General features: G+C 40.5%; 3 protein-coding genes across 3 annotated transcripts; 2 read left to right on the top strand and 1 right to left on the bottom strand.

The window, feature by feature from the left end:
• The first annotated feature begins 675 nt into the window (after positions 1–675).
• On the top strand, positions 676–9,874 carry lsm12b (LSM12 homolog b). The gene is made up of 5 exons (XM_037691208.1): positions 676–864; positions 3,175–3,308; positions 5,210–5,319; positions 5,467–5,593; positions 9,265–9,874. The coding sequence occupies exons 1-5, from the start codon at positions 738–740 to the stop codon at positions 9,355–9,357; spliced, it is 591 nt and encodes a 196-aa protein (XP_037547136.1). The 5' UTR covers positions 676–737; the 3' UTR covers positions 9,358–9,874.
• Positions 9,875–10,948: 1,074 nt separating this feature from the next.
• On the top strand, positions 10,949–13,617 carry LOC119423550 (insulin-like growth factor-binding protein complex acid labile subunit). Its single transcript, XM_037690948.1, has 2 exons — positions 10,949–11,287; positions 12,689–13,617. The coding sequence occupies exons 1-2, from the start codon at positions 10,949–10,951 to the stop codon at positions 13,451–13,453; spliced, it is 1,104 nt and encodes a 367-aa protein (XP_037546876.1). The 3' UTR covers positions 13,454–13,617.
• A 1,403-nt stretch (positions 13,618–15,020) lies between these two features.
• tmem101 (transmembrane protein 101) lies at positions 15,021–20,039 on the bottom strand. Its single transcript, XM_037691207.1, has 4 exons — positions 19,909–20,039; positions 18,898–19,078; positions 17,324–17,470; positions 15,021–15,888 (listed from the first exon to the last, which is right to left on the bottom strand). Exons 1-4 carry the CDS (start codon positions 20,037–20,039, stop codon positions 15,580–15,582), a joined length of 768 nt encoding a protein of 255 aa, XP_037547135.1. The 3' UTR covers positions 15,021–15,579.
• Between the last annotated feature and the right edge of the window lie 2,579 nt (positions 20,040–22,618).

The raw sequence follows: 22,618 nt of genomic DNA, 5'->3' as shown, positions 1-22,618 counted from the left end.
ATAATGAACATAATAATGATCTAACTAATAATGATCATATGATGAATCAATCAATCAATCAATCAACCTTTATTTAGACAGGTAAATCCCATAGAGCCTCGAGGACTCATTTACAAGAGAGACCTGATTTCAACAAAGAAAGATGACAACAATGGACAACAATAAACAATTATAAAAAGTCATAATACAGTTTTTTTGTTTGTTTGTTTTTTTACAAATAGGATGGCTAAAAGGAAAAGGTAACAATAAAAAAAACCAGCTAGATTCTAAGGCGAATGTTGAAAACTAAATATGATGAATGAATGATAATGAACATAATAATGATCTAACTAATGCTGATCATTCTTATGATTTGATTGATAAATGTTGGATAGTATTTCATAATTATCAGTAACTAAGTCGTATTTTATGAGATGGTGCACTTAACACAGTGGAACTTTTCAATGAATAAAGAAAGTTGGATTAATAGATATTTACTGTTGTCAAATGAGTGAAACCTTTCGAAAATGCGCCTTAATTTTATTTATTTGCCAAAACAATATTTATCTGTAATTTACCGGAAAAACAAAGTAAAGTAAAGTGCCGGTTAACTTTAACAGGCGGAGTAATCTCTGAATATGTGAAAGACTTGTCAATGACCTTAACACGACGTATGCCACCACGCCCAGATTCGTCCGCCTACGTCACCACGTCGGTTTACGTAAGACAGGCGCTCCGGTATCCTCCTGGCGGAGAAGATGGCGGCTCCTGGACCGGGGGAGTATTTCAGCGTCGGGAGCCATGTCTCTTGCCTCACCTGCTTGGGCCAACGGCTCCAAGGAGAAGTGGTCGCGTTTGACTACCAGTCCAAGATGTTAACCCTGAGTATCCTTTGTTTGTCTCGCGCTGCGGACGGACGGACGGCCGGCCTGCCTGGCTTCACGGGCCTGTAGGGTAACCGAAAATATGTCAAATAGTGATCCGCGCAGGCGTAATTGGTGGGAGCCGACCTACACATCTTTATCCGTTTCACGCTAGTTCGCATTCCAAAGTACTTGTCCATCCGTCTCTTATCAAACGCAGGCCCCGCTGGTGTTTGCTAGGCATTTTAATGCGTCTTCTAAGGACGTGCATGTGTTTTGAATCCACTCATTGTATTGGCAGCCCTCAACATGGATCACAATCTGGCATCATGGCTGTGTGTGCTCCTAGTTAGCAGGCTAAGTGACATTCAGCGCATCCAGCTTCGGGCTCGTGTCCCCACGTTTACTTTTTACGGTTTCTCACGCACGGGTTTCGAGATGCCAGTTTTCGTTTTAAAGAGTAGTTTTAAATTTCTCTGTCCCCCCCCCCCCCCCCCCGCTCCTCCCCACTCCCCTCATGCTAACTGCTTCTAGCTAGGCTAACATGCTAACTTTCGCTCAGACCCTTCCCTCCCTCCCTGAACTCTTCATGGCTCACTCACTTGTAAAAAGCTGAGGTTTATTAGCTTTATCTCCAGTCTGACATCTTTTGGCTGGCACGGCTCACGCACGTCGAGCCGTGACTCGGTTGGGACATTAGCAGCTAACTTTAGCTTTACGCTACCCATGCTTGCATTTCGAGGAGGAGTTTAATTACTTAAGTTATGATTTATTTATGTGATTTTTCTAGTAATTTTAGCGTGCATGAAACGAACAGAGCTGGTGATGTATGACCAAACTGTTTGAAACTTGAGTGCATGAATGAATGAATGGATTAATTGAGTGGGGATGGATGACAGATGAGCTGTTTTATTTATATATTTATTTTTAATTGTGATAGCTACTTTCATATATAAAGACATGTTTTAAGTACAACATCAGAAAATGGCCTTCAGGATTTTGCCACTACATAAAATTAAAAATATGAGTTTGAGCTGTTAACAAGCACAAGTTCAGCTTTGACCTGCTATTTAAAGGCTACACAGTCACCATCTTTGATTTAAAAACAATTAAACGTGTATCTACTTGTATAAATACATTCGAGCTTAACTTTTGGCGCTGTACAAATCTTTAAAGATAGTTTATGCTACGGCAAGTCATTGGAAATTTCTTAGTCATGAGATTGTGACTCATTACTGGTTTTTAAGTCCGTCAGCTCTCAAGATACATCATACATGTAGGGAACCTAAAAACTTGTTACTCCAAAAAGCGGGGGTGAAAGAAAACGGTTTTGTCTGTGTGCATTTGTTTGTTGCCAAAATATTTTGAGTAAACTTCCAGATATAATCTTTGAATATACATCTACAACTGAGTTAGTGTAATTCAAGATGTCTGCCACAGCCAACTGAATATTAAATGGGGCCTTATCAGGTAATTCTACAGATATTTGTCTAATATCTGTTGTGGTGGTACCGGATACTGTTCCCCATCACATATTTGAGCACTAAAATTATTAATGTTTGTTAAAAAAAAAAAATATTCCCAATAGCTTTTTTTGAGTCAACTAAATGTTTCAGTCAGAAACATGTTTTACTGGATGTACATCTGCAACTGATGAGCTTTGAACCCAATTAAAGATGGCTGCCCAGCTAATCAACTTTTCAACGTTTGTCCTAAACAGATTGGGGATTTTTTCAGCATAATTTTAGTCTAAAACCAACATGAAAGGCAACTTTTCAGTCAAATGACCAACAAGCCTTTCTTGTATTATCCCAAAAGGGACTGTGTTGAAACTTTTAACTGTAATTTTTCTGGGGTTTTTTAATGCTTTTGTTCTGTCACTTTCACTGTTTTTCCCATGTTTATGCAATTTTCTTTATTTAATCCCTAAATGTTTTAGTTTGTCATCAAAAAATTCCATCCCGAGTAAACTATATCAAGATTTAACCTGTTTTTAACTGTGTCTCAAGATCAAAACCTTGTGGAACATTTTAATTTTATGATTAGTTTAACAGGATCAGAATGTGGTGAGTGCAACCCCATAGATTTAACAAGCAGGGTTAGTTTGTGTGTGTGTACAAGCTTCACTCATTGTGGCTGTAGGTGGCAGCACAGGCCTCAGTCACATGCTGTAACTGGCACAGCCTTCCACTGTCAGTGTGGTCAGCAGCTCTCCATCATAAGCTTCTCTGTGCCGGTGGTGAAGTTCTTTAAGGGTCCGATAACAATGGTGATTTTGTTCTTTTAAGTCACTGTCGTAAAATTGTCCTCCTTGACTTGTGTCCCCTCGAAGAATGTGCTTCCTCCAGTGGCAAGTCGAACCTCAACGACGTCATCCTGATCAACTTAGCCTATGTTTCTGATGTGGAAATAATAAATGACCGTACTGAGACTCCACCTCCACTAGCATCTCTGAATGTTAGCAAGGTAAGTCGGTCTAATCTGGGGTGGGGTTTATTTAACCGTGCAACGTCTTGTGAACTGAAAGCTCGGCAGTTTTGTGCACAGGCTTCCAAATTATTATCTTTGTGGAAACCTGTGAAATGTATTCTTTTAGCTCGCAGACCATTTTAAAAGCTCATTGCCTGCGTGTCGTTTGCATAAAGCTGAGCACCGAGTTTCTTTTAATCAAATGAGGTGCGTAAAGCTTGAATTTAGTCGCCTCACAAAACAACCCATTTTTCTTCTGATCCTTAAAGAACGAGATGTCGACAGTAGCCGCAGCTCGCTTTAGGAACACTTTTCATAAAGTTTGTAAATTAACTTTTTATGCTGGTACATTTTGAAGTCTGTGTCCTGTGTAATGTGCTTTTTTATTTCTCTATCAGGGAAAAGAAAACATCTTTGTCATTACACTAACCTCCAAAAATATTAAAATAATGGTGCATTCTGGTGTTTATGTTTAGTTCAGTTCAGTTTATAAAGCGCCAAGTCACAAGAAGTCGTCTCGGGACACTGAACGGAAACATTCATATATAAAAATAATAATTTAACTTTATTTATCTGAGGAGCAGACTGCTTTGAGTTTAACTCCATCACAGAATGCTCATTTTGAGTAAAAATGAAGGTGACAGTGGAAAGGAAAAACTCCCTCACGAGGAAGAAACCTTTAGCAGAACCAGCTCTGGACGAGCTCCATCTGCTTCGACCGGCTCGGTTTGAGAGGAATAGATACACAATGGCAGGTCAAGAATCACATTAAGATAGAAATAGTATCAAATGAAAACTAATCAATTTTAACAACTCATTTAAGGAATTCAGGTCAATTTGTCCTCTAATAGTCTAAGCCTATAGCAGCAAAACAAGCCAACCCTAACTATAGGATTCATCAAAAAAGAAAGTTTTAAAACTGGACCATGTGTCAGCCTCACGGACAGAAACTGGAAGGTGGTTCCACACGAGAGGAGCCTGATAACTGAAAGATCTTCCTCTAGGAACCACGAGTAAACCTGCAGTCTGAGACCAAAGTGCTCTGTTAGGAAAATATGGAACAACAAGATCTCCAATACAAGATGGAGCTAGGTTGTTGAGAGCTTTGTAGGTTAGGAGTAAGATTTTAAATTGAATTCTGGACTCGACAGGGAGCCAATGGAGAGAAGCTAAAACTGGAGAGATATGATCTCTACCAGTAACTCCAGTTAAGAGATTGGATCAGCTGAAGACTTTTGAAAGAAGTATTTGGACACCCAGATAATAAACCATTGCAATAGTCCAGTCTAGACGTGACAAATAATGCATGAACCAGTTATTCTACATCATACAGATGAGCTGTTTCTAATTTCAGAGGGATTACGCAGGTGGAAGAGGGCGGTTCTAGTAACGTTTGTAATGTAGTTCCTAACGAGATCGAGTCAGGTCCTCTGGATGGATTCTTCTTTATCAAAAGTTTTCTTCGACTTGTTCAGTCTGAATTCTTTTGGATAAAATATGAAACGTTTTGGCTAAAAAAAATCTGTCCAGAGGACCTGACTCAACCTTGTTAGATTAATCTACCTGGATTATTGAGCATGCATTTTTAGTTCTGTTTCTGTGGTTCAGTTTAAGGCAGGATTTTCTTGTGACACAGTCTTTGTAAAGAAAAACGATCAGCAGAATGTTCCTAAACGTATTTTGTCCACGGCATCTTTTCAGTGAACTGAGGCTAAAAGAAAGTCACTCCACCAGGCAAATTAAAAACAATCAACTTTGCACAGTCTCGTGAATAAATTCTTCAATTATATTCATATAATCCAGACTTTTAGCATAAACCGCTCAAGTTTTGAACTTGTCCGAACTTTGAAAAATACCTTTTTTCTGATTTTTATTTTTTCCTGTTTAACTCTTCACAGCTTGCCAATCGAGCACGGACAGAAAAGGAAGACAAGCTGTCCCAAGCCTATGCAATCAGTGCTGGGGTTTCTGTGGAGGGCCAGCAGCTATTCCAGACTATTCACAAAACGTAAGGATTTCACACTTTCTTCCTTTAAAATCATTTTAATTTTTATATGAAACACGACTGCTTGTTTATTTTTATTTGGGAAAACAAGAATAATTTGAATATAGGTCTCTCCAAGTGCAATTAAGGACACGTTGACTTTCTTTGCAGCATCAAAGACTGTAAATGGCAGGAGAAGAACATTATTGTGATGGACGATGTTGTAATCTCACCGCCTTACCAGGCTGAGAACTGCAGAGGCAAAGAGGGAAGCGCTTTAAGTCACGTACGCAAAATAGTAAGTTTGATTGTTTCACTCCGTGTTTCTGTTTGTGTCCAGTCTCTTTTTTTTTTTAATTCTGGTGATTTAAGCTCCGTGATGTCTTTAAAAACTCCTCAACTTAGAGTTGCTTAAGATTTCATGAGCTATGTTTCATTATTTCCCGTTGTTGGGTTAATTTAACTGTTAAATATTCAGGCAAAAGGACAAAATGGTTCATTCCAGATGTAACGGAATGAGCTATTTTTAATTTTTGCGTGGGATTTGGTCATTCTGTTATCGTTTGCTGCTGTGGCTTAACTGAAAGAAGTTTCCCTGATTGATTGAAAGCCGCTGTCAGGACGGCGACTGAATGTTCCTCGGGTTTTCTGCACTCGTGGCAGGTCGCGTACGAAAACGTAAACCCAAGAAGCGCAGTGCCGAGGTGCTAGTCGGACATCGTTATGGTTTGCATGGGACTTAATCTGACTTGATGTGATTACGTGCAGCAGAGAAAAGGGAGGGAGGCCAGATGTGCTATAAAAATGTTATTTTAACTCGGCAGCTGCTGCTGTTTTAATATTAGCTGGCTCTATCCCATCTGTGCTAAGTTTAGCTGGATTTCCTCTCAGGACAAATTACTACAGATATTTTGACATCTTGTAACGAGGTCTAATCAGGTTAATCCAAAACAACTGGAAGTCCTCAAAATTTAATAACGGACTGTCTACTATAAAGCTTTTTAATGATTATTTTAAATGGGAAGAAGCTAGACCAAATTTTAACTATTTTTAAGAACGGTTTTGCTCCAAACTCTTACTGGCCTGGTCTCTTCATACAGTTCAACTATTGGAGGTTTAACTTCTCGTTAAAGTTATCTGACCTACCTCAGAAGAGTCCAACTGGTTTTTATAAGGAGCCAAAATAAAAACCAGATCAAGAGCCAACCTTTGCCCCATGTTTCATATTTCATTATGTCAAAACATTCAAATTATGAAATTTAAGTAAGACTTGAATTTTTATCTTCCTTGTTTCCAAATTAAATTACCAAAAGACATTTAAATAGCTTTTTAAAATGTCTATGAAAATTGAAAGACCTGCCATTATTTCACCTTTAAAAACTTTAAATGAAACACTAGATGTGACGTGTTCTGACGTGTTCGTTGGTCTGAGAGTCTCAGGAACGACTGACGAGGACAACAGAGTAAAACTCGCGGGTTTTCTCACCGTAGAGAAAAGTTGCTCAGTAAACCGTACGGCCAGATCTCATTTCACCTCCACCTGGAAGTTGGAGCAACTCCGATTGAGAGGTTCCATCTTTATCTTCTCAGCTTCCAAGGTGACAGGTTTTCATGTGAGCTCGGCGTTCATTCGTATCAGTTTTTAAATGAATGTAAAAGAGTGACTCTTCCTCTCAGCACGTAGCTGCAGAGGCCACAAGTAGGTAGAAAAGGCTGCTTTCCAACGGCTCGAGTGATGTGGCCACGCTGGTCGTACGTCCAATATTTCTGTCCAAACGAACAGTGGGAATGTCTTCAGCGCTGATTTCCCCACACGGTCGTATTGACTTCAACCTGACGTTTGATTTTCAACTCCACACGTAATCGTGACATTTTAATCTCTCAAGATTTCATGGCACCACTAATAGGAGAGAAAATCTTGTCATAGCGTCGGTTTAAAGACGACGTGTAGGCCTAAAACAAACGTCTGTTTCGAGCAGTTGTTTTTATCATCAGGTAAATCTGTTCTGCAGCGAGGTGTCGCGTAAAGTTCAGCTCATACAACAACAGAAACGCAACACGCGTGTTTAAATAAACACATGGACTAGAAACGCTCAGGACACCGTGAGAACACGTCGTTGTTTGGGATTATAAACCTCCTGAAAGAGACAAACTGACTGTGGCTCGTCCCTTTACCTGGATTTACTGACCGCTTCAACCAACTACTGGAGTTTCCAGACTTTTGAGCACACCTGAATATAACCCGCCCCCACTACATTTAAAAAAGAAAAAAATAATAATAATTTTGTTCCAGCAATAAAGAATCTCTGACTCTGAATTTGAACAGCTGAAATTTTTGTAGTAAAAGCCGAATAGAGCAGAATATCAGCTGAAATTCAATTCAAACGTACTTTATTAATCCCAAAGGGAAATTAAGTGTTAGAGCAATATATGTAGGTATTTGTACATATATCTGCTGCACTTGTGTATAAGGAGTGTCCACGTTGTAACATTCATTCAACCTTTATTCATACACGTTAGTCCCATTGAGCTACATGAGATATTTACACAAATATCTTTTAATAATACTTTTAATGAAATATGTATCAGTAACATACATAAATACGTCCAGTAGTTTTTTTTTCTGAACACTGCCTGAAACACGTTTAGTTAACAAATAAAATCCAGCAGCCTACCAGGAAGTCACTGCTCGCTCGCTTCCATCTTCCTCCTGCGCACTGTGCCCATGAGCTTGTGCTGTTTCCATCGTGTTTCTCTGCTCCTTGGGGGCACAACGGGGAGGAAAGGACGGGGAAATCTCCCCCCCCCCCCCCCCCCATTGGTCCACTGTGACCTGTTTCATTGGTCAGATTTTATTTAGTTATTTTTTTTACCTTTTTTTTTTTTTTATACACGTAGTCTCATTTTCTAGGTTTACATGGACATAAGTAATCAGATTAAGCTTCCATTCTGAATAAAAATGTAAACGCCCCATTCAGATTGTTTGTTGATTCAGCTCGATCCGAAATATTTTGTAATCGGAACGAGACGGGTGGTTTGTGCCGATTCGTAATCCGAATGGTGTGCATGCAAACACTTAATCTGATCATTTTATCCTGATTGTGGAAAACTGACCTGACTGCGCACGTGACGTATTTCCGCCTGGCTAATGCTAATAATAGGAAGAAGCTAAACTGGTCGATGAGCGACAACATTTCTACTAGAAACTTGGAAAGAGCTCAAAATAATCTGCATCACCTGCAGCTCAGTCAGGGGGTGCAGTGACGTCTCCAGCACCATTAAAACCTGTCGCGGGTCCATTTTGGGCGCTCGGGTTTGTTTACGTTCATCCCGGAAGTAGAACTTCTTCTTCTGTGTTTGGTTTTAAGGAGAGTTTACCGCTCTGCATGTAAACGCTCGTCATGAACAGATTGTGTGCATGTAAACTATACATTCAAATTATTTAATCTGAAAACATGTCGATCCGGTCAAAGAATTTTGCGCATGTAAACATGGCTATTGAGTCACAAGGACACCCCCGTCCCCCCCAAAAGAGGTGTATTGTGCAGCAGTATGAACACCTGGGTGTGATGAGGCTAATTGTTTTGGCACCATGAAGCTCATTAGCACATTTAAAAAAAAAAACATTGTATAAGCCGCCGTGTTCAAAGCGTGTGGGGGAAAAAATTGCAGCTTGTAGTCCAGAAATGACGGTAATTGTTCGGGGTTACTGGACGTGGTTGTGACTCATCAATCAGCCGACTGAACCATTTGACATTCTGGTTTTAAAGAGGTTTTTTTTTCATCAAAGATATTTGTCCAAATCATGCAACCACAGAAAAAATAAAAAGGTGAAAACGCTGATCGTCCTCGGCTTCATGGACTGCTCTCTTTGTTGTTGTTTACAGGAGCTCCTTTTCTTGAAACTGTTCAAACCCGTCACCAGGTCTGTTGTCTTTGTCCACTAACGGTCTGACTCTCTCGATGCAGGTTGAGAAACATTTTAGAGACGTGGAAAGTCAGAAGTCCATGCAACGTTCACAAGCACAGCAAACACAGAAGGACTCCACTTTATCTTCTTGAGTTGGCGGTGCGGAGCGGCCGGGGAAGGCAACGCGGGTGGTTTTGTTCCCACTGCCAGACAAAGTCGGCATTCCTTGTCCTCAGTCCGAGACCACGAGGAGGAGCGCTGAGGGCCCTGGATCCTGAAGCTCAAAATACCTTAAAATGAAAAAGACAAAAAAAGAGAGGAAAGATTAAATCTTAAATTAGACTTTATAAAGAATAATTTAAACATGATCCATAAAGCAACCATAGTTTCCTTAACTAACTTGTCTCATTCTGCCCCCCCTCCCCCTCTGTCCCTGAATCCTTTTCTTTTTCCGCCCTCCTCCTTTTGCCTTCAGTTCCATTTCAAAAAAGAAAAAACTAGAGCAGTCAGAAAGGCTTGTTAGCATCGTTTTGTCATTTTTTCTTTATTTTTTTTCTGTATCCATGTTCTACTGTCTGTATTTTCTGTATTTTAAACAAAATGTGACTTGAAACGCCACACTTTAAAGGACATTTTCTAAAATAAAAGTAACAAAAATTCTGACTGTAATACTGTATATTTCAACTATTTATTTTATTTTAGAGAAACACAAACTGTCGTGCGTCACGTTAAACGGTGTTTATGAAATGTGCTGCGTGCTTACGGGTAAAATGTGACCATCTCTGTGATGATGATGATGATCGGACGGTGGTCCACGTTTTTCATCCGATCAGATGTTTGAGCAACAGTTGGGGCTGATGTCTTCTGCACAATTTAAGTGGACCGACTTAATTTATTGGACATTTTAAAGCTGATTCTTCTAGACGTTGGGTCGTCTGGGCGGCGGCAGCATCTTAAATGAATTCGGTGTTGATCCAGCGGAGGCGGTGCCTGAAACGAGAGCAGTGATTCATAGTGAGAACGTTTCTTCACCAATCTGCTCGTTTCTGCAGTCGGCTGAAAACTTTGTGCTACTTTAACCATTCGTTTGTCAAATCGTTCAAGAGATGGATAAGTGTTTTTTATGGTTTTGGACTTTATTTACAATAATTTCCCCAGTTAAAATCGAGATGGCATACTCCCTCCGTTTTTGTCGTATGCTACTTTTAGTTAGCTTTCTGCTAGTTTCAGCTGCTCTATTTTTTTAAGCTACAATTCTACAATTTTTTTGCTACTTTTCGCTCGTGTTCTTCCTCTTTTGGTTTTAACTTAATTTCTCTGATATTCATGGGTGTTTTTAATTGTATTTTTTTGTGGAACTGCTTTGGAGTGCTATAATCTTTTCTGGATAATGTTTTGGTCTGAAATGTCGAACAAACAAATCCTTTTCATATTGAGGATTAAGCGGACTTGCATGTTTAGTGCTTTATCCAGAATTTACCACAATGTGCTCGTGTCGGTCCAGATTTCTCTCCCATCCGTACATTTGTGTAACAAACGAGACGAGTGGCTCAAGTCGGCTTCGTGTGTCCGTAGAGTGAAGCAGATGTAAATCCTGTTTTTAGGAAAGGCTCCAAAACGGACCATTGCTCCCCAGATACGGTTATGTGATCATCAGTTTAAGCCTTTAATCCCGGACCTAATCGGGATTTTTCCCCCGTGTGCTCGGATGTTTGCAGCACATTCAGTTGCATCACTCCAAGGATGTGCACGGTTGGCCATGCCTTTCAGCAGGGGAGGATGCTCTTTGACCCCAGAACGATGTTCTCCAGTTGTTGCGTGATGCTTTGCTTGGTTCCTCTCCTGGGCGTCGTGTCGGGCCTCAGGCTGTGCCCCAGCTCCTGTCTGTGCCACGAGTCTGACTTGGTGGACTGCAGGACTCGTGGGCTGCACCAGGTCCCCAAAAATGTCCCCCACGGCAGCTGGCTGCTGGATCTGAGTGGAAACGAAGTGAGGGAGGTGCACACCGGATCGTTCGTGGGACTGTGGTCCATCAAGATTCTCCTCATGTCCAACAACAGCATCCACGTTCTGCATCCACAGGTACGAAATATTCATTCCTCGTTGATTGCCTGCATTTTAACTGATGGTTAACTTTTAAAAACAATTATCCACAACTGCTTCTTTGAGTTAAATGTAGGAAAACGGGTCGTCTTAGTCGAGCCGTCGCCTTTCCCGTTAGAAGCTGCACAATTTATAAGTGATCTGCTGGTGAGCAGTCAAATGATGTACACCTGCTGGAAAAGCCTCCAGAATCCACACCAGTGCAACACTAGTAAGGGACATCATGAAGACCAAGGAACTCCGCTAATATTGAGTACAGTTCTGAACATCCCATGGAGCTCCCATGAATTATTTATTAGGAAATGGAAATATTGTGATAGAACTTCAGGAGGCCAAAGATCCTGATGGAGCTGAGAGGAAGCTGTCCACAGGACCAGTAAGATGCACTGAGCTGGGCTTCATGGAGGAGCGACAAGAAAAAAACTGTTTTGGGATTTCTTCCTCTAAACGTGGAAGGACTTAATCACAGGAGACCAAACCCTAAAGGACATCGTCTCACTCACAATCATGCTGAGAACATCCCTACAGTGAAGCGTGGTGGTACCATTGTTGTGCTGTGGGGATATTTTTCATCAACATGGACCAGAACAACTGGTCAGAATGGAAGGTGGAGCAAAGAATGGAGAAATCCCAGTGAGGAGTTGGTCTTCCTGAGATTTGAGGCAGAGACGGAGGTTCACTTCTGTTTTTTTTCTTTTTAATGTCCGATGCCAAAAGGTAATTTTTGTTTCTGTGTGTGTGTGTGTGTGTGTGTGTGTGTGTGTGTGACTGGTACCAAAAGATCTGACTGGAACATTTTCAAGTATGTTTAAAAAGTAATTATCGTGTGGACGTCTAAGCAACGACGGTACTAATTTGAGTCAACCGTATTTAAGACAACTGAACTGAAAAACTCCGTTGTACTGATCATCTTTCAGCTGCTCCTTCTCAGCGAGTCAACCTCTTTCATCTCACTCCAACTACCTCCATGTCCTCCAACTTCATTTCTGCCACTTCCAGTTCTGTCTCCTGTCTTTTTGTCCATGTCTCTGTCTCCAGACCATACATCTCACCACTATCTTGTTAACTTTTCCTTTGACCTTTGCTGACACTCTTTAGTCTCAAATCACTCCTGAAACTGTTCTCCATCCACTCCATCCTGCCTGGACTCTCTTCTCCACCTCTTTACCAAACTCTCCTGAAGTCCTTGAAGTCCTGCACCTTTGTGGCCTCTCCTTCCTCCTCATTCACACGTGTAGGCCACATCTTACTAATCTGATTGATCTAAAATGTGATGTAGCTGAATCTGACATCTTCTGGTCGATTTCTTGAGTAAAATGAATTTTAAGCTGCACCAGTTCAACCAGTTCCCTCTGAGTCTTTATCGTTTCTGTTTTCCAGTGTCTGTCGTCCCTGCAGTTTCTGGAGAGGCTGGACCTGAGTTTTAACCGGCTGCGCTGGCTCCCTCAGGACCTCACGATGGGTCTGTCCAGCCTCCAGGTGCTCCAGCTGGACCACAACCTGCTGCAGCACTTGGACGACTCCTCGCTGGGAGACTCGGACAACCTGAGAAAACTGGACCTTAGTTACAACCGGATCCGAACCATAGATGTCAGAGCCTTCACCAGCCTGTCTCGCCTGCGCCTCCTTAACCTGCAGGGAAACGGGCTGAACGTCCTCAGAGAGGGTCTGCTGAGCCGGCAACAGAGCCTGGAGGTCCTGTTGCTCGGACACAACAACCTTTCGGAGATCCAGACCAAAGCTCTGGTTCCCCTGCGCAGCCTGAACCTGCTGGATCTCCAGGGAAACCAGCTGGAGCACATCAAGTTCAAGACCTTTCTGAAGATGAAGACCACCAGCACCCACCTGCAGATGTCCCTCAACCCCTGGACGTGCGACTGCGACCTGCAGCGCGTCTTCGGGAAGATCCAGCACGTCCGACACCTGCACGTGGAGGACTACGAGGACATCGTCTGCCACGCGCCGCCTCAGCAGGCCGGGAGCGCTCTGGTCTCCATGGACAGCCAGCTGTGCATGGCCGAGACGGCCTCGGTGCTCATCATCACCATCACCGTGCTGCTGGCCGTGGTCGGGGCGCTGGTCAAAGCAGAACGCAACCGCAAGAACAAGCAAGCTGCGAGCGATGCAGAGGTTCAGGACAAATGAAACGGACCTGGTACCGGGCCCTGAGGGAACATGGTCAGAAGGTCTGAAACATGGATTCACCAGATGCTACAAAAAATATAACTAGGAACAGAACCGCTCCTTTACAGCAGAATGAGGAGTAAATATATTATCGCCTGCCACAGAAGTAAAAAAGAACGAATATTCGCCACAGTCTGTTAGCAAAATATCTCTTCAATTACAGGACAGATTTTAATGAAACTTCCAGAAAGTAATTTTTGTAGATCTACGACTGATGATCTTTCAGAGTCACCTGTTTTACAGACGTCGAGTTGTTCGGTGTGGTAGTAGCTGCGAGTCATTCACAGCACGGACTTTAAGGGCTGACACTTCTCGACTTGTGTAATTTATTGGGCGTCACAAACGACTTCATCTGTCATTTCTGATTAGATCTGTCATGAAAGGCGGCGGGCGATATGCATTCCTGCCTGGTCCTGTTGGTTTCAAACCTGCTGACAGATTTTGTTGTGTTTAATCTTACTTCTAACCTACAAAGCCCTCAACAACCTAGCTCCATCTTATATTACAGATCTTATTGTTCCATATTTTCCAAACAGAGCACTTTGCTCTCAGACTGCAGGTTTCCTCGTGGTCCCTAGAGTTTCCAAAAACAGAATGGGTGGAAGATCTTTATCGGGCTCGTCTCGTGTAGAACCAACTTCCAGTTTCTGTCCATGAGGCTGACACATGAATACTTTCCTTTTTGATAAATCCTATAGTTGGGGTTGGCTTGTTATGCTGCTATAGGCTTAGACTATTAGAGGACAAATTGACCTAATTTCCTTAATTGAATAGCTTTCATCCGATACTATTTCTATCTTAACATGTGATTCTTGACCTGCCATTGTGTATCTGTTGCTCTCAAACCCAGCCGGTTGAAGCAGATGGCTACTTGTCCTGAGCCTGGTTCTGCTAAAGGTTCCTTCCTCCATGAACTTTTTCCTTTCCACTGTCGCCTTCATGCTCGCTCGAGAGTTCTGCAATGGAGTTAGAACTCAAAGTAGTCTGCTCCTCAGATAATTAGTGTAAAATTATGTAAATATGAATGTTTCTGTTAACTTTTTACTAGGGGTGCACGATCTTCTCGGCATGCATCGGCCGATATTTTGATGTGATGACCTATGTACGATATCTAACTGATATAAAAGGCGCTTTTAAAAAAATATGTATTTTCAGCTCCCTATCTGGCATCTGCATTTGGTAGCAGGCCAAACTGACAGACTATGCAGAAAAATGTATTTTAATTCCACAGCAGAAAAAGCTAGGGGGAAAAATATCATTATTGGCCAAATAAGTTTTAATATCGGCATATCGGCCAAAAATGCTACAAAATTCATCCCTAATTTTTACTCAAGTTTCTGTTCAGTGCTTGGAGAAGACTTCTGTTATGACTTGATGCTGTATAAAGAAACTGAACTGAATTGCTGAACTACAGAACTGTGCAGGAGTTTTAAGTCTTAAAGGAAAACAAAGGATTCTGTACAGTCCAGAAGATTTGATCAGATTTTAATCTGCAAAAACAAACAAATATACACAAAAGTATTATGAAATAAGACATTTTCTTGGTCTGGAGGATGATGCGTTATATTGAATACAGTAAAATGTAAGTTTGTATTTTTCTTGCCGTTCGTGCGTTCTTCCTTAGAAATTGTCGATTTCACAAAGTTACAGTTCAGCCTTTTGTAAAGCAGCGAAAAGATCAAACGTTCTCATGATAAAAATTATACATTCAATGTAAATATTACCCAAACAGAAGATACAAACTGTTCTCTCATTTAATTAAAAACTTGTAAGCATTAACATGTTTCCCTTTTCTTATAAAACGTTTCAACTGTAACAAGTGTTTGGACTTTTTAACACTTCTTACTGGAGTAAGTGTTCTCTGCATGATTATCGTACCAGCACTTGGCACAATGTTTCGGAGCGTGTAAACATGACACCAAATAAATAATGAAATTTGCAATAAAAAATAAAATGTTGTGTCCCACCGTTTGAGCTCGGAGCGTTTTGAATCCTGAGTTGCTGCAGCAGCTTTTTAGCAAAATTCAGGCTATGACCAAAACCAAAGGGCCACAACGATCTCCTCGGTCTGTAAACGTCTCTGGCTCTTAACCATCGGTAGCTAGAATCAACACGGCGCCAAAAATGCCGACATTGTGGCCTATCAGCTTCATCTGGTTCCAGAACTCCACCTTGCGATTGTCGTGCCAGTAGCTGATGTTCCCGTCGATGAGGAGGATGACCAAAGGAAGGACGGTGGCCAGGATCTGAGCCGCCAGGCGGATGTAATATCCGGAGAGGAAGGCCAGCGCCAGAACTCCAAACAGAACCTCTACCAGCATCAGAGTGATGTCCCCTCCTGCTATGTGGTTCAGATAGGCCTGTCGGTCCTCTTTGCTGTGCTGCAGGGAGTACACCTGGTGGACAAAATGTGGCGCTGCAGGATTAGTAGGGAACCTTTGTCAGGAAACAATGACACATCAGTTTACTAAACAAATCTGATTTATTAACTGGTTATAACAAGTATTTATAAATGTACACCTACAGCTAATTAAGATCCCAAAACAAAAAAATGGTAATGATATTGAGCTCAACTTTAAGCTGGTAGTATCTGAGAGTCATTCACAACACATACTCTGAGTGGCTTCTTGTGCCATCACAGGACGTTACACAAAATGTTTCCACGGTTTTACCAGAATTTTTGTTCAGAACTCTCGTGTGTGCGTTCCCTCAAGCCCAAAAAACAACTTGATCTGCCCTTTTTATAGGTTCAAGTCTAATCAAAACTTAAAAGTGCAACAAAATCCAAAACAAGGAAAAACAAGATTTTCTTTACATCTATTATTTGTATCTTTGTTTATAGATAATAAGTTGAATTCTAGATTTGGTGAAATATTTAGTTTTTGGATGTAATGTGAAAATTCTGATCGTCAAAATTACTTTGGATTGTTCAAATACGTCTTTAAAACGTCTTCAGTTGATCCAAAACGCTGCTGCCAGAGTCTTAACTGGAGTTACTGGGAGAGATCATCTCTTGCCAGTTCTAGTTTCCATTGGCTCCGTCACATTCAGAATAGAATTCAAAATCTTACTTCTAACCTACAAAGCTCTCAACAACCTAGCTCCATCTTATATTACAGATCTTATTGTTCCATATTTTCCTAACAGAGCACTTCACTCTCAAACTGCAGGTTTACTTGTGGTTCCTAGAGTTTCCAAAAGCAGAATGGGAGGAAGATCTTTCAGTTCTCAGGCTCCTCTCTTGTGGAACCATCTTCCAGAGGCTGACACATTGTCCAGTTTTAAGACTGGACTTAAGACTTTCCTTTTTAATAAATCCTATAGTTGGTTTGGGTTTTCTGAGCTGTCCCTTAGTTATGTTGCTATAGGCTTAGACTGCTGGAGGACAAACTGACCACATTTCCTCACGCTGCTGCCGTCTTTACTTGCTCTACTCGTTTGTATTTGTAATTATTTCTTAACGTGTGGTTTTTTCTCTTTCCTCCTGTAGAAAGCACATCTGGACCTGCCATCCTGTGTTTGTTTCTCCTTTCTGTCCTCTCAAACCCAGCCGCTCATCCCGAGCCTGGTTCTGCTGGAGGTTTCTTCCTGTTACAAAGGAGTTTTTCCTTTCTACTGTCTCCTTTGTGCTTGCTCAGGGTGGGAGACTGTGACCAAGTGAAGATTCAACACAATCTGCTGCTTCCTCACATAGAGAACTTTTACTGATTGTTTTTTTTTTTTTTATGGAAGTGAATGTTTCTGTTCGGTGCCCTGACACGACTTCTGGTGGGTCTTTGTGCTGTATAAATAAACCGAATTCAATAGAATCGTCACAAACTTGGGTCTTACCACACAGATGAGATAGATCCCCAGAAAGATCTGTCCAGTGGACTGCAGAGATCTGCTACGTGCCTTCTGTCTGTAAATCTCCCCTGCACCACTGGCCAGAACCAGGAAGCCCCCAATGATGGCCAGCGCTCTGGAGTACATCCGGACCTGCAGCACAACAAGGTTCAGCAAAAGCATTTATAATAAAAACTATTTTTAGACTTCTGGTGGTTTCACCCAAGCTTTACGTTCACCTGTGACTCAGATCTGCTTCAGATACTCCACATTACAGTTTTAATAACTTGGATACATATCTGATTCTTACAGAAGTTCAAACTCTTTCTAAACAGAATAAGTACTTGTTCATGTCTTCACCACTTGAGTATCAAAAGAAACAAAGCTAAAAGAAGGTTTAAAAAAAAAAATCTGAGAGAAACTGCTGGAGCTGATTTGACCCGAAGGACAAAAACAGAAAATACTGTTGAAGAAACAGGTAAACATGGAGATAAGTAAGATAAGTACTGTGTGCTGCCATCATTATATGTTCCCATACAATGACACGATTAGTTCTCTGCATCATCACACCTGATATGCTCCCAGGTGGAGCAGTGGGCAGCTATGTAGGTGCCTGGGGAGCAATTGGGGATTGGGTGTCTTGCTCGAGGACACCACGACTGGTTCCAAGTCGGCTGCCCTACCTCTACACCATCTCGGCCCCCCGAAGAGATTTGTGCCCAATTAGTTTTTACAAAGGCAGTTAGTAAATATATAATTTAAAATAGAATCAGAGCCGTTAAATAAAATCCAAAAGGTTTTTTGTTTTATGAATACTAAAATCACTTTTTAGACAATCACAAGAAAAACTGTTAAGAAACTTTGAGCAGATTTTTGTCTCATTTATATACAACTATCACAAAATGTACAATTCGATATTAAATATGTATTATGTACCACTTTACCTGAATTTATTTATGAGTTATGTGCACCTAAATATTTTAATGCAGTTTTTGTGCTTTGGTATTGGAAATGATGATAAATAAATAAATAAAGTCTTGTGTTGTGAATTTCTACTCTTATTAACTTCCTCCATGGTACTTGTGGTGGATTTTCCTACTCTAAACTGTCTTAACACAGAAACAGGTGAAATAAATTAATTATCTTCCCCTTCATTGTCTTCGAGTCGTTTATTGCAATAAATGGACAAGTCATACAGGATGCTTTCACACAGCCTGCGGGAGCTTTATACCTCTTCCCCGCGTGACAACAGAAGCGCATTTGTCAAGGCCAAATTCTTGTTTTCTAAGGAACTGGGTGAAAGTTTAACTGCACTCGACTCAGCAAACAGAACCCGGTCAGGAGGAGACTTCCAGAAACAACCTGCACACTGTATTTTATAGACAGATGAAGAATCATCAACATGAGGATACAATTAATGTCACAAATATGAATACTCCCAGTACAGCACCAGTTAAGCTTTAGTTCTAATATCTCCTTACAATGAGTCCAACTAAACTATAAATGTAGCTGAAAGTGATTATGACCAAGAAGGACGTTACCATGGACATCAAATCCGTTACGTCACAAGGGTTACTCACCTTTAACCAGTCCCCATAATGCACCTGCTCCCCGACGTAGGATGCATACGTGCTGACCGCCAGCTGAATGGCGGCGCCCAGCGCGAACCACCTCCTCTTCACGCCAAACGACATAAAGCTGGCGCAGAGGACGGCCACCCCCATGTCCACGTACAGGTACGGTATGTGGATGTCCGGCTTTCTGGAGGAGAAAGTGGATCAAAACAGATTACTCAAACTTTCCAGAGAGCTTTATGAGGATTTATTGTATAGTGCTTTGTTATCAGCTGTGAATTTATTTAATCCAATCATGAATACTTAAAAAAACAAAGATATATATTGTTGAGAACAGTGACCCAGAATGCATACCATTTAAGCATAATGATGTGAAAGTATCTATAACCATTTCATATTTTATCCTGAGAATACAAAACATTGCAAGACTAATCCCATGCATTCACAAGAAAATCAAAGTTACAAATACTATTATGAGGCAAAAGGAGGTCCCACAAACGGAACAAAAAAGAATTAAGTGGACCTCATATCATCATTTGATTTAAAATAATGAACTACACAGCATTACCTTAATTAACTGCTCTCGTTTATAGATATAAAGGGAAACTAAGCCATGTTAGATTAAAAATAGCCTCCTTTTCCCCTTGGAGCAGCTATAATTACAGGATAAGTGAGGGGGTGTGGATGTGTAAGCTTGAACAACACACCCCACACTGACTTCACACAACCAGAGAAGAAGAACAAGGTTGTTACAGCTTGGAGTTTGTTAGACGGTTAGAGAATAGGCTAATAGCTATCTTACCAAAAAACATTTTTTGACAGATTCAAAACTCCTCATTTGAATATTTGTATATAATGAGACTAAACTATAAAAACACCAGTCAACGTGTAGTTGTTACCAGCCTAAAGAAAAGTTACTTCTGTGATTTGAACGCGTGAAATGACTGAACAAAACTACCGTTAGCTTGATTGCTAACTTTAGTTAAAAGCTCGTTTAAAGTACGCAATTCTTTTTACCTTTTTGAGTCCGCTCTTTCAGCAAACAGCATCAGCATGCTGAAGCAGTTCCAAAACCCGAAACGGGTCAAAATAAACGCTCCAAGCTGGCTAAGAAACCTTAACATTTGCTTCCTGCTGGGACCTGCCATGGTTGTTCGGCGGAAGCCAACGATAAAACTAGACAGAATCACTTCCGGTCAGAAAAGACCCCGTCATTTCAAAATAAGAGAAGGTGCCTGTCAACACGCTGCAGAGAAAGCATTTTTCATTCAAACTGTTAAATGGAAACTCTTATTTTGAAGAAAGCTTAAAGTTCCGGGATGAACATGTGCTCCTATTGGCTGAGCCATCTAGCACGTTTTTTTTAAACAAGCTTTATTAAATAGAACTCTTCATACGCATCAAAAAGCACCTTAGTTTTTTAAGAAACCAACAGGAATAATAAATAGTAAAAACAAAACGGCTGATAAAAGAAAGAAATGGCAGCGGGGCTCAGGGTTCTAATAATACATTCAATGCAGTGCATATCTTAATGTTTTTAATTGTCTTTCTTTTATCAGAATCTTTAAATGAATATTACTGCAGTGCTTGGCCTCATTATCAAAAGTAGTTTTCTTCCACAGTGTTTGCTACAACGAATGCGATATTTTAATACTAATAATAGACGATCTATGAAAAAGTCAGAATAGTTTTCTGGCAGATGATTACAAACATCAAAATGTTCTTCAGAGTTATTGTGAATAAAGTCGTATGGTTTCTGCATAAATGAATTAACAAAACATGCGAACAACAGTTTCAGGACTTGGACCACAAAAGCTTGAATTAAGAGCAGTTTTCTTGAATCTAGTGTTATGGCTGGATAAACTTTATGGATAATTTCATAGGATATTTCTTTAATTTTGTTTGTAATCCGATATCTTTTTGGTAGAAGCCAGATCCTTTGACATGTTATCCCATCCACAAAGCTATTTCAATGTGGAACAACAACTGGTGATTCTGATATAAGGCTCTTATAAATCTGACACAGTTATTGGGGATGGTAAGGTTGTGAGCATCAAGTCTTTCTAGGATCTTAAAAAGCATATATATATGTGAGAGGATGCTCCAAACACCTTATCATATATAGTCTCTAGGAGTTAAAGGGATGTATTTTCTATGAACTTCTTCACAGGTGAGCAGAAGATCTTCACTATTGAACAACTGGTCCATCCGTATTATGTTCTTTTGAAACCAAAATCCCAGAAACAGGCAATTATGTTTGTATTTGTATTTGTAATTCCAAATCAGATAGTTGTGGGGAGCGAAAAGGTTTATGCTCAAACGAGTTCATGATAACAGACTTCTTCAGATATTTCCAAAAAAAGCTAAAGAGCATTTTGTTGATTTCTTTTAGGGTCTCGTCGTTGAGAAGCAGAGCCAAAGCTGCCAACGCTGACGGTGAGATTTATTCTGCTTTAGTGAGTAAAATTCTTCCTTTCAGTGATAAATCTCGTAGGAGCCACTGATTTAATCTTGTTTTTCCTTCCTCTGATGGTGTCTCACGGGTTTCAGATAACGAGGTGATTCTTCACACCACATCTAGTTCTTCAAGTTTTCCAGATTTACAAAGTAACTAGGTCAGTCTCCCCACCATCACAGACATCTACCTCCAGATGTAGGAAGAGGGCCACCTGCATCATGAAGGACCCCACTCACCCAGCACACACACTTTTTGCCCCACTCCCCTCAGGCATGAAGTTAAGGAGCATTAAATGTAGAACCACTAGACTAAGGAACAGCCTTTACCCTGAAGCTGTTAGACTCGTGAATCTCTAATCAGGACAATCACTGTGAAAGAAAATAAATCACTGTAATGCCACTTTGATTGTTATGTGCTGCTGATTATCCATGCTGCTGATCTCATGCTGCTGATTGAGTTCATGCTGCTGTGCTCATTCATCCTCATCTGCTCACACAGACTCATGTTCGTGCTGCTGTTGTTCGGCGTATTGTTTTTGTACTACTAAATGTTTAGCATATTTCTTAGTTTATATCTTAGATCTCTATTACTGTTTATTTTAAATTTTATCTTTTGCTGTTGCTATACTTTGGTTGGATGTAACGGGACCCCGTGTATACAATTTCTTTCAAATAACAGTAAAGAACCTTGAAGCTAAGTCACAACTGAATACTCTGAAATATGTACCGAGCTCAAACTTCAGGAGTTCCCCAATGACACTGAACTGTTCCTCTTTTTTAAGCTTTAGACCAAATCAAGTGTGTCACTTCTTTTTATTAATGAGCTGTTAAGTTTCCACTATGCTGAATGGGCAGCACCTAATTTAGGGACAGATAGTTTTATCTAAATGGTTTTGTGATCCATAAGGGGAGTAAGGTGTTCACTTCATCATTTTTACTAAAACCTTTGAAAATCAACCAAAAATCTATTTTTCATTGACTTGAACCTGTTTTGTTGCTCCATGTAAATATTGTATTATTAGGCTATTTTACTCCTCATATGTAGGTTAAATTTATCCATGCAATATATTCATCCAAGGAACTATCAAGAATAATATTTAAATCTCCTCCAAACAGGAAAGTAGAACTTTTAGGATTTTGCGCCACCTAGTGGACAAAATTGACAATTGCACAAGTTATCAAATGGGAGGGGAAAAATCATCCTCAAATATTTACACAAAACAATTAAAATAGTTTAAAATTGATCACAAAAGGTTATTAATTTAAACAA

This window comes from Nematolebias whitei, chromosome 17, assembly GCF_014905685.2.
Source record: "Nematolebias whitei isolate Nwh7 chromosome 17, NemWhi1, whole genome shotgun sequence".
Lineage (NCBI taxonomy): Eukaryota > Metazoa > Chordata > Actinopteri > Cyprinodontiformes > Rivulidae > Nematolebias > Nematolebias whitei.
The sequence above is the reverse complement of the archived record's forward strand: the minus strand, read 5'-3'. Positions and strand labels throughout refer to the sequence as shown.